This window comes from Cotesia glomerata, linkage group LG9 (assembly GCF_020080835.1).
Source record: "Cotesia glomerata isolate CgM1 linkage group LG9, MPM_Cglom_v2.3, whole genome shotgun sequence".
Taxonomy (NCBI): domain Eukaryota; kingdom Metazoa; phylum Arthropoda; class Insecta; order Hymenoptera; family Braconidae; genus Cotesia; species Cotesia glomerata.
Window position 1 is genome coordinate 19,319,108 of NC_058166.1, and position 13,056 is coordinate 19,332,163.

Genomic DNA, 13,056 nt, shown 5'->3' on the forward strand with positions numbered 1-13,056 from the left:
AGTTTAAATTTTGATAATTAAAAATTATCTTTAATTTTGTCAATTTTATTTATAAAAAAAATATTTTTAATAGTTTAATTAAATTTTATTTGATTCAAAATTTTAAGTTTAAATTTTGATGATAATTAGAATTTTTTTCTCTTTAATAAACTTAATTTTTAATGAGTAGAATTTTACGATTTACTCTCGAGTTTTCCGTATTTAAAAATTAATTTAAACGCTTCCGCTTTTGTTTTCCAGCGTGCATACAAAATAAAAGCTGCGTTAGCGAAGAGACGTTGACACATTCATTTATTCTTATCCTATAATAAAACATGTTAATTTAAATAAAATAAATAATTAAAAATTTCCCACAGAAATAATTTATTATTAAAAGTTATAACGGGGTAGTTTGAATAATAACTGTTTATGGTAATACAATAATAGCAGGCGTAAAGCGTTGTTATTTAATATTTATACCCGTCCGTCACTTATGTCTGCTCATTTGAGATGTACATCCGTGAGCGCAGCTACTAAAACACAGTGAACATAGTTGGCGATACCTCCTCCTTACCTCAGGCTTGTTCAGCTACTTCCTCAGGTCTAATAGCATGTACGACACATTCATCGGTATTTATAATCCCTAAAGTGCCCGCTATCATGCCTCAACGCTCGACTAGTCACAGGCTAAAGGTATAGAAGCCCCACGATACGTATTATATCGAACATGACGACACATGCAACCTCTCTGATACTTCATATCATGCCACCTTTACCTTTTACTTATACTTATATCCCGACAATTTAGCTTATTAATTCATCAGTGTTATACTATTATCTATAATAGCATACTACAGACTTCAGATGACTTGACAACTCACAGGTAGCTTCTGTCATCGCTCAACATACTACAAACTTCCGGTATTTCTTTTGTAAAAGTTTGATTGTTCATGCTATTTATTTCTTCGGAAATTTTTAATCTATGTAATTGAGAAATTATCTTTTATCTTGTGAAATATTGAAATTTTTAATGATATAAGCTCATCATGATGTTACACTCATCGAGACCTTTCATTTGAGTACCCACATCAATTTTTCATATATTTTATATATATTATATATATATATGTATATATATAAAATATATCAAAAATGCATGTGGGTACTCAAATGAAAGCTCTCGATCAGTGTAATATCATGATGAGCTTATATCTTTAAAAATGTCAATAATTAAGAAATTACTTTGTAACTTGTGAACCATTGAGATTTTTAAAGATATAAGCTCATCCCGATGTTATACTTATCAAGACCTTTTATTTGAGTACCCACATCAATTTTTCATATATTTTATATATTTATATATATTATATATATGTATATATGAAAAATATATAAAAAATTGATGTGGGTACTCAAATGAAAACTCTTGATGAGTGTAACATCATGATGAGCTTGAATCTTTAAAAATGTCAATAATTAAAAAATGACCTTATATCTTGTCAACTATTGACATTTTTAAAGATATAAGCTCATCCCGATGTTACACGCATCAACACCTTTCATTTAAGTACCCACATCAATTTTTCATATATTTATATATATTATATATATATATATATATGTATATATATAAAATATATCAAAAATGCATGTGGGTACTCAAATGAAAGCTCTCGATCAGTGTAATATCATGATGAGCTTATATCTTTAAAAATGTCAATAATTAAGAAATTACCTTGTATCTTGTGAACCATTGAGATTTTTAAAGATATAAGCTCATCCCGATGTTATACTTGTCAAGACCTTTTATTTGAGTACCCACATCAATTTTTCATATATTTTATATATTTATATATATTATATATATGTATATATGAAAAATATATAAAAAATTGATGTGGGTACTTAAATGAAAACTCTTGATGAGTGTAACATCATGATGAGCTTGAATCTTTAAAAATGTCAATAATTAAAAAATGACCTTATATCTTGTCAACTATTGACATTTTTAAAGATATAAGCTCATCCCGATGTTACACGCACCAAGACCTTTGATTTAAGTACCCACATCAATTTTTCATATATTTATATATATTATATATATATGTATATATATAAAATATATCAAAAATGCATGTGAGTACTCAAATGAAAGCTCTCGATGAGTGTATCATCGGGATGAGCTTATATTTTTAAAAACGTCAATATTTAAGTAAGTACAGTGCAATTTAACAAGAGTTATTATTTAATAAAGCACATAGTGACTGCAAAGTTGCTAGTAATTTATTATTTATTAATCAATAATTTGTACTGATAAAAAAAATATTTTATTTAATTAAAAATAATAAAACTTAAAAAAATGAACTTGTAGGTGGAATATTTATTTCCTGAATGAAACTTTTTTTTGCCAGTAAAGAGAATCCAAAATGGTTGTAAAGTAGAGGAAAACAATGGAAGTAAACATAAATTAATCAAGGGAAATCCCTTAGCAGTAGTAATTTAGCATAAAGTGAAGGCATGTCTTAATAAATGAGAGCACAGCTCGCTGGTGAAGGCACGTCTTGATGATGATATGAGAGTTGCACGTACATGGAGTACATATGTACAAAGGGTTGGCTGACTAGCTGGCGCCGAGTTAGGATTCGCGATCAACCAGCAACCCTGCCGACTACCGACCATGCATCACCCTGTCTCGCCAAACTATAACCTATCCCAAAATCTCAGCCTCTGTTCTGCTCTTCTCTCTCTCTCTCTCACTCTCTTTCGCTACCTCCACCCTCTTTATCTCAATTTATGTATGTATATATATATATATATATTTGTACTTTTACCCACTCTGCATATATATGTCTAGGTATACCAAACCGACTCATTCCTCGTTTCCACTTCGTATCCGTTTGTTCCGCTTTGCGCATCCGGTACCACAGTTGTGACTTCTCTTGGATACTGCATGTACATTAATATATATATGTTGTCAAATATTTCGTCTCTCGTTTTGTTTCTATTTCTCTTTCCGTTTCTATTTCAACTTGTATTTAGTTTGAAATTATTTAAAATAATAATAATAATTATAAATAAATGCTGGTGGGTAATTGAAAAATCTGAAAGGTTTTATCCAAAAGTCACTTCTATGAGAACTAAATATAGATATGAATAAATGAAAAATTTTCTATTATAATTTCAATCAACTGCTGGAGATTATACCGTCTGGGTATAAAGCAGGAGGTAGAGAGAAAAAAATATAAAAGAGAAAGAAAAAAATAGTGAAAAAGTTTTGACAGAACGAGAGACGTAAATTTTGAACGAGTTTAATCCGCGATCACGTCCCATCCTACTCCTAGAAAGAGACTGGACCAGTTGAGGACGCGGACAATTGATAGGTAGTTACGACGAGGTTGACCTCAAGGGACATCCGTTTTAACACTGGCCAACGCTCCAAGCCCACCTTTATACTTTTATCTCTTTGTCTTTTTCAATTGCTGTCTTTTCTTATATTTTACACGATTTTCTCGGGAAAATAATCTTCAGAAATATTTTTATATATGGCCATATATTTTCTGATATTTTTTATTAATTTTACTCGAGCCAATGTCCTAGAAGAGACAAAAAAATTAATTTTTATTCTAGAATTAAATATTTTTAAGTTAACTCTCTGGTAGCGAGAATTTTTAGTGATGATGCGCCACCTGTTGGAAATTTTCAAAACTAACTTTTATAAAAAAATTATTTATGGACATTTTAGACTATACTAAACCATATACAGCTTTATTTTTATTGAAAATAATCTTCTGACATATTTTTATATATTTTCTGATATTTTTTATTAATTTTACTCGAGCCAATGTCGTGGAAAACACAAAAGAATTAATTTTTATTATAGAATTAAATATTTTAAAATTAACATTCTGATAGCGAGAATTTTTAGCGACCATACGCCACCTGTTAGAATTTTTTATAACTAATTTTTATAAAAAAATTATTATATATGGACATTTTAGACTATATTAAGTCATAAATACCCTTATTTTCTTTGAAAATAATCTTGTGATATATTTTTATATATGACCATATATTTTTTGATATTTTTTATTAATTTTATTTGAGTTACTGTCGCAGAAGAGAAAAAAATATTAATTTTTGTTTTAATAATAAATTTTTTTTAGACAACTTTCAGGTAGCGAGAATTTTAAGCGACCATGCGCCACCTGTTGGATTTTTTCAAAACTAACTTTTATAAAAAAAACTATATATGGACTTTTTAGACTATACTAAGCCATATATAGCCTTATTTTCTTTAAAAATAATCTTCTGACATATTTTTATACATGGCCATTTATTTTTATTAATTTTACTTGAGCTAATGTCGTAAAAGAGACAAAAGAAATAATTTTTGTTTTTAAATTTCTGGTAACGAGAATTTTTAGCGACCATGCACCACCTGTTGGTTTTTTTTAAAACTAATTTTTATAAAAAAATTATATATGGATATTTTAGACTATACTAAGCTACATAAAGCCTCAAATAAAAATTTTTCTTTGAAAATAATCTTTTGAAAGAGTTTTAATAACAAAAAGCGTAAGAAGAGAATCTTATTACGGATATAATAAAGAAGATTGGTTCTAAATTACAAAGTCTGTAGCAGACATTGCGTTAAATGGCTCTCAGAGACAAAACAACAATGTCGAATCTCCAGTAATAATATAAAGCGAGCCAGGCGGTCTTAGTCTATCACTAATTTTCTGTTTTCTTTGGTTGACTTTGTGTTATACCTCTGTGTAATGTTAATACTGTTTAATGTTTTCTCAGTAATTAAAATCAAGGAAATAACTATAAACAAGTAAGAAGTAAGAATCAAGGAGTAAGAAATAAATAAAGGAATAAATTCTCGGTAAAACAAAATGAAAAAGGTATAGTTAATCTGGTAATATAAACAAATAAGCGATTTAACGAGGAAAGCAACCCACGTACGTCAGCCGAGGCGACGAGTAATTTAGCCTTAGGCGAGATTTATTGAGATTCTTTCAGCTCGACTTGGCCGAGGGATGCTCCGATGGCGAAGCTGGGGACGGAAGACAAAAAAAAAACTAACTAAAATAGAACAAAGACTTGCATTATTTTTTTATTTATTTATTTATCTATCTAAAATCCAATAGATTACATTTCGAATTAATATTTTCTAGAGTTAGCATCTCATTCGAAAGCTCCAAAGCGAGATTAGACGTCGCACTTAAGCTCCGGGTTTTAGAGTGAATTCATCTTTTTGTTCCACCGGGTTTGGATGTCTTGGGCATTTTCTTTATATTATTCTCTCCAAGACTCAGCAGCCCCTCGGCCATTCGCTCGAGAATAGAAAGTAAAAGGAGAGAAAGAGTCAAAGGATGAAAAAAATATAAATAGGGGAAGGATACTCAGTTTAATGTTCTTTTTTGTCATCGAGAATGCTCATATTTTTTTTATGCCAACTACACTGCAAGGAGTCGTAAAAGAGAAGGACTCCATTGTTGTTATTACCATTGTCATTATGAGTGTACGTTGCAAATAATTGGGAGATGGCTTTCCTCAATTTATGGAGAATCGAATTCGAGCCCGAACTGTTGTATAATATATATGTGAGCATGTAGGGGATGTCACACAAGATCCGAATTCAAGAGCATTACTCTCTTCCATTTCTATCCCGGTCTTTCTCCGATGGGAAATACTCTTGTCTCCACACTAAATGTGTGTTCACACCAAATTCCTACGAATATTAAGCTCCCAGTTGCTGTATCATCATTCTATCTTCCATCGCGTTTATGATGCCCGATAATTGCGTAGAATGATTATTCGGAAGCACATCACTGTTTAATTAATGTTATCTAATTATTATTTTTATTTTTATGTGTTATATAAAGCTACCCCTTTTACTTTTATCCTATTAGTGCACTTCATTTTCTGCCGAGGGCAGATAACCCTTTTATGTGGAGAAATTCCGAGTGAATTTTTAATTTGGCTTCGGGGACGAAGCATTGGAATTGGGAATTATGATTTTGAATTTTGATAGAGTCCTAGGGGGATTTTTTTGTTGGGTTATTTTTATTTTTAGAATTTATTTGCATATTTTTTATCAATGATATTAAAAAAAAAATTTTTTAATTTCATAATTTCAATTAATTAGATACATAATTAAGAAATGACCTTATATCTTGTGAAATATTGACATTTTTAAAGATATAAGCTCATCCTGATGTTACACTCATTAAGACCTTTCATTTGAGTACCCACATCAATTTTTTATATATTTTATATATTTATATATTTCACAAATACCATATATATAAAATATATAAAAATTGCTATGTGGGTACTTAAATGAAAGGTCTCGATGAGTATAACATCATGATGAGCTTATATCTTTAAAAATGTCAATAATTAAGAAAATGACCTTGTATCTTGTCAATTATTGACATTTTTAAAGATATAAGCTCATCTTGATGTTATACTTATCGAGACCTTTCATTTGAGTACCCACATCAATTTTTCATATATTTATATATATTATATATATGAATATATGAAAAATATATAAAAATGCATGTGGGTACTCAAATGAAAGCTCTTGATGAGAGTAACATCGGGATGAGCTTATATCTTTAAAATCGTCAATATTTAAGAAAATACAGTGCAATTAAAAAAAAGTCATTATTTAACGAAATAAAATTTTATGTATATATATTTTACAAGTCACGGTAGTCACATTGTGACTGCAAGGTTGCTTATTAAACTCAAAATCTTTTTAAAAATCGGACAACATTAATCTATTGAATAATATTTGATAAATTTTCAGTAAAATATTTATTTATGAGTTAAAAAATGTTATTTAATAAAAAATAATATTTGTCTATATCAAAAAATATTTTCAATAACAAACTATTGTATCTGAGATTTAAAAACGGTAAATAACATAAAACGATTGAAATAGAGACAGAAGTTGTTGTTGAGATGAAAGATACACAAATATGTCAGATTGCAATAGACTTTGCCGTCAGAGCTCTTCGAATCTCTATAATATATATATCGAATACCGGATCGGCGAGAATATTGCAAAGGAGCTTTGACCACCAATGGGTTTACTTGTGCAATATACACTCGAGAAATGCTGGGTAATAGATCTATATATGTGTGTATAAGAACGGAACCGCTTAGCAAGACTCGCATCCCTTGAACTGGTTCCCGGCACGAAGCTTTGCCTCGAGGATTAGTTACGTATGCTCCACTTGGTTCACAAAAGTTTCCGACCTACTGAGACCCGATTGATTTCAAATACGTCTACATATACTCAGTATTTATGCTTTTCATCTGCTTTTTTAATATTCTTTCAAGTGGCTCTTCGCAGTGGTTTATTTACTGCTTACGAGCCCGTCCAATTAGTCGAGCTTAATCGGGGTCAATTAGTCGTTCCGAGGAACCTGATGATTTCCTCGTCAACCCAATGTTATGTATTACATTCAAGAGCTACGGATTACTTCTCGGAACTTCTTGATTCGGCACTTTTTAATATCCAGCTTGCTATTTTTTTTATTTTTTATTTTTATATTTATGCATGGCGAGAGCTTTCGAGGGCCGACATTCAAATGCCCGGAAATTCTTGGAATTCAGTCGCATCGTCGGGTTTTTAATTTGTTGTCGGGCTTGAGAGTTTTAGTTTCATTATTTTTGATAATTAACTTTAATAATTTTTTGTAGCTTTTATTAAAATATTTTTTAAAATAAAAAAAAACTTTGACCTCATTTTTAAACTCTATCTTAATTAAGAAAAGCTTTAGGTTTGGAAATTTTGATTTTAAAGAAAAATATTGGGATAAAAATTAATTTTGGTCTCATTAAATATTTTTTACACTTTAACTTAATAAATAATTTTTTAACATAGGATTTAATAAATGTTTATTAACAGTTAATAGATTATTTATTAAATACGATTTATTAATAGTTAATATGTAATTTATTAAGTACAATTTATTAACTGTTAACAAATATTTATTTAAAATAAAAAGCAAAAATAACAATTTTCTTTTGACACTTTTTATAACCCTATAGCTGGAATTCATGATAGTAATTCAATTCATTAAATCAATTAACGTTTTTAATATTTAAAAATATAAAAGATAATTATGAGCTGTGATAGAATTTACTATTTTACAATAAACGTTATTATAATTTGATATAATAATTAATGCAAATAATTTATAAAGATGATTTTTATTTATAAGCAATCTTGATATCATATGACATTGCAAGCAAAACAAATTAACTCAACAAAATATTCATTAACTATTAATAAATACTTATTAACTATTAATAAATATACTTTTCTCCCAAATAAATATTTATTGAATGTTAAAAAATATTTATTAAAATTTAATAAATTTAATAATTGTCTTTAAATAAATTAAATTATAAATAGTTAATAAATCCTTCTATCAGTGAATATTTTATAAAAGTTACAATATTTTTGGAAATATTACATTATAGGATTGAAGATTTATATTTTAGAAAAAAATTTTTCAAATAAAAGTTGCAGAAAAATTATTTTCAAACAATTTTGGTATCTCTTAAAATTTGTAGCCTAATATTTTAGAAATTATAATTGTTTTAATATAAATTACGCTCTTAAATTATAAAATGAAATATTTTTCATCAGTAAAGCTTTTAAAAGCTAGTTGAAATAAAATTCCTTAAAAATTCATGAGTAAAATTGAAAAGTTTTAAAAATTAATGACGAAAAGTTTACACTCGAAGCTTGAAATTGAATTTAAAGCGGGACGATAATCCGCGTTTTAAATTTCGTCCGATGAAAGCGCTTGATTTGGCGATAAGCCGGAGAAAAATAAAAACCCGATGGAATGTAGCCTGGAGAATAAATACGATATTTCGGATCCTTGAAAGTAACAGTAATAGTAACAGTTATAGTTATAGTTATAGTTACAGTAATAGTTATAAGGTATGTATTTGAAAATATGATAGCCTGAGAATGGTTGCCGAGATAAGAATTAACGGATGCGTTCTTCCCTTGAGGTTTATGCATATTCATATCTGCGCCCCCTGTTACCCAGAATTACCCTTGCTCAGTCTGTCACACACTCCCGCCGCCCACTACTGCCACCCCGATCGTTCGCGTCGAGGGTGAAAGTGTGCGTTCCTCGAATTCTGAAACGCGAGCCCGGATTATTAACATAAAAACGACATTGGCCGAGCGGAGAGATAGATGCTGCGACCGCCGAATTTAACGCTCTCCAGAATAGAAATATATATCTATAACCGCTATTATGTCGCTTACACCCTACCGCGATGATATTTAACAAGGGGAAAATGTATTCACGGAATACAAATTGCTTATAATTATAATCATGCCTTTTTTATTAATCATCGTAAATCATCAGTGACAAACACATTAAAAGTTTCATTTATTTTTTAATCGGCCGCTTATTTGTCTCCAGAAAATACTGTTAAGCTCAAGCTTCTGGATTTAATCTTTAATTATACGTTTAATTGCGAGGAAATAATTATTTTTTTAGTAGTTTTCATTTTAAAGACCTAAACATAATTTTTTTTACTAGTGAATTTATAAATTATTTTTTAATAAGCTTGATTTAAAGAATTTTTCAATTCATAATTTTCTTGGTATAAATTTAGTGTCTTAATTGAATTAAATTCAATTTTTTAATTAGTGTCAGTAATCATTTTATTTCACTAGGTGTTAAATTAATAATTATTCTAAATTTTGATCTTAATTCATGATTTTTCCGCTTTAATCAAATGAATTTTTTATCAATGTAAACTTTAATTAAAAGGATAATTTATAAACTAAGATCAAAATTTAGAGTAATTTATTTATTCTTTAATAAAAATAAAATTCCTGAATCAAGTAAAATTTATTCAAACTAAGAAAAATTTTTTAATTTAACAAAAAATGATGAAACTTTTAAAAATAATTTTCTTCATTCAACATTTTTTTTTCTACACACAAAACAAATGTTCTTGAATCAAGTATATAATTTTGAAGAATTTCATCTTGATTTTAGTAAAAAAATTCGTAAATTAAGAAAACTTTCTTGGTTTAAGTAAATTTTACTTAATTCAAGAATTTTTCGTCTTGATTTAAGACATTAAAACTCTTTAAAATTATTTTTTGGTTTAAGAATTTTTCTCTTGAATCGTCAATTTTTCAGTGCACTGATAGAAACTTAATTTTATTAGAAGAAAAATTATGAATTTAGAATATTTTTTTTTAATAAAAAAAATTCTTGAATCAAATAAAATTCACTAAAATTAAGAAAAATTAAGAAAAATCGAGTATATAATTTTAAAAAACTTCTATCTTGATTTGAGTAAAAAAATTTTTAAATTAAGAAATTTTTCTAGGTTTAAGTAAATTTAACTCAATTCAAGAACTTTTCGTTTTGAATTAAGTTTAAGACATTGAAACTCTTCAAAATTATTTTTTTGGTTTAAGAATTTTTCTCTTGAATCAATTTTTTTTTTCAGTGCACTGATAGAAAATTATTTTTATTAAATTAAAGAAGAAAAATCATGAATTTAAGTAATTTATTTTTTTTTAATAAGAAAAATTCTTGAATCAAATAAAATTCACCAAAATGAAGAAAATTTTTTTAAATTTCAAAAAATAATTTTTTTTTCAAAATTTAACTCATAAATTTTACATGATTTTTATCCATAAAAATTTGAAATTTTTCCTAACAAAATTTTTTTAATAACACGTCCTAATTATCGTGAATTTCCACCAGCTAATTTCCCCCCAAAAACTTGATCCCAATTAATTTTTTTGGAATAACCTTTAACAACAAATTAAGTAGGCCTAAGCGTCTTTAAGATCAAGGAGGAAACTTACCGTCCATGTCTCCTCGGGAGCGGAGGCGGCACAGGACTATGAAAGTTATCCATCATAGAATAGGGGTCTCTGTCCCCCTTGCGGTCCATATTAATGTTCTCGAGCTGGTCGAGCCTGAGAAGCTCGGCGTCTCTCGGAGAGTGCAACTCGCAGTGCGCGACGTGGAGCAGGGGCCTCAGAGAGGACACGTTCCCGTCATTACACCTCCCCTGGGAGTGATTCTGGGACTGAGTGTTGGTGAGTCCGCGAGGCGGCCCGGGCAAGTGGTCCTCACCATCCGTCGCGCGGTGGTCTTCGCCCCAGACCTCGAATTCGCCCGCCGCCGAGTAGTCCCCGAATCCGCCGTTTCCCTTCACCGTGGTGCCCGTCTTGCCCCCCAGCAAGACCTGGACCGTCGACAGCACTATCTCCTCCGAGACTACCTTCGAGCGGAGCTTGCGGATTGGAAATATATTCAAGCTTTTCACTTTTATTTTAAGCTTCTCTGTCCGCAATTTTCCCTCATCAATTTTGCTTCACTTTTTTATCACTAATTTTATTTTAACACTCATAAAATCACTGCAATTTTTATTTATAAATTAATTATAATAATTTTCACTAAAATTACAATTTCAATTAATTGTAACGTCACTTATTTTTCATCAAAAAATTTAATAATTAATTTATCTGTATCACTTTTTACATTTATTTTATTGTTTTTATTTATTTTTAAAGTCTCAAAAAATAATTTTAATTGAAATAAATTTTTTTAATTAATTATTAATTAATTAATCACAACAATTTTACATTTATTTTATTGTTTTTATTTATTTTTAGTCAAAAAAAATAATTTTAAAAATTGAAATAAATTTTTTAAATTAATAATTATTAATTAATCACGACAAAATAAATTTTTTAAACATCGAAAATTTAAAAACGATTTATAAAAAAAGTCTGATGTGGATCCAAAAGTTTTTATCGATCTGTCAACGCCAGAAAACTTACAAACAAATGGAGTTTTTAACTCAGCACTTTATTTTTAAAATTCCAAAATTATTGTCTGACGATTTTCTGTTTGAGTTACTTTTTTTATCGACTTAAATTAATCCAAAATAAAATAAATCTTTAAGTAAACAGCGATTATCGAAAATTAACCTTAGTAAGGTGATATATATATACATATATATAAGAGGAGAACAACAATAACTTTTGGGTGATCGGAGAACCCGGAATGTTTAATCTAATTGGGTCAGAAGGGATGCAAATCCGAATAGTATGCCCCGACGTCCACTTACGCCGAACACCAACTTAATTAACACCGGGGAGGTAACACTTGATGAGTAAAAGGGCTCAATTTTTAAATTTATACTTTTTAACGGAGGTAACTATTAATTCCTTGTGATTTTTCGTTGTATAGAAGTGGATTTTGTAAAAATTTATACTTTATTTATAAATCTCTTGGTGAGTTTAGCACTAACTAGTGAGGTAAGTGTCGAGTCAGACGCGCGTAACATCCACTCGCGGTGACTACGGGGTTTTGACTGGAGGCAGACCGCCGCAACGCCCGGCACAAAGTGACACTGGAGGCTCCCCACTACTAGGAAGGAGCCACGCGTGCGCTTCATGTTTGATACCCAAGCTCATATCATCTATGAAGGGCTGATGAAGTAGGACTACCCCTACTTTTGTGTTTTTTTTTTTTTTTTTTTTTTTTCAGAGTCCTGGGTTGTGTTTTGGTCTAGGAAGTTTTTTGTTTTGGAAAATTTTGAGTTTTTTTTATTTAAAGTTTTGTTTTTTGGAGTTTTGGTAATAAAAAATTTTTTTAATAAAATTATTATACTAATAAAAAATTTTTTAAATATTTAATAAATTACTAGCAACCTTGCAGTCACTATGTGACTGCTGTGACTTGTAAAATTGCATTTAAATGATGACTTTTGTTAAATTGCGCTGTACTTTCTTAAATATTGATGGTTTTAAAGATATAAGCTCATCCCGACGTTACGCTCATCGAGACCTTTCATTTGAGTACCCACATGCATTTTTGATATATTTTTCATATATACATATATATATAATATATATTTTAAAGATATAAGCTCATCCTGATGTTATACTCATCAAGAGCTTTCATTTGAGTACCCACATGCATTTTTGATATATTTTTCATATATCCATATATATATAATATATATAAATATATGAAATATATG

General features: G+C 29.0%; 1 protein-coding gene across 4 annotated transcripts in view; it reads right to left on the bottom strand.

Moving 5' to 3' along the window:
• The window catches only part of LOC123271792 (teneurin-a), a 397,455-nt gene that overhangs the window by 79,935 nt on the left and 304,464 nt on the right, over positions 1-13,056 (bottom strand). Inside the window, exon 1 of one of the 4 annotated variants that reach the window (XM_044738206.1) lies at positions 10,865-11,440. The exons of the other annotated variants lie outside the window; for them this stretch is intronic. Within the exon in view, the coding sequence (XP_044594141.1) occupies positions 10,865-10,953 (89 nt within the window). The 5' untranslated portion in view covers positions 10,954-11,440. Of the gene's footprint in view, positions 1-10,864; positions 11,441-13,056 lie in introns of those variants that run through there. 4 annotated transcript variants of the gene reach the window in all.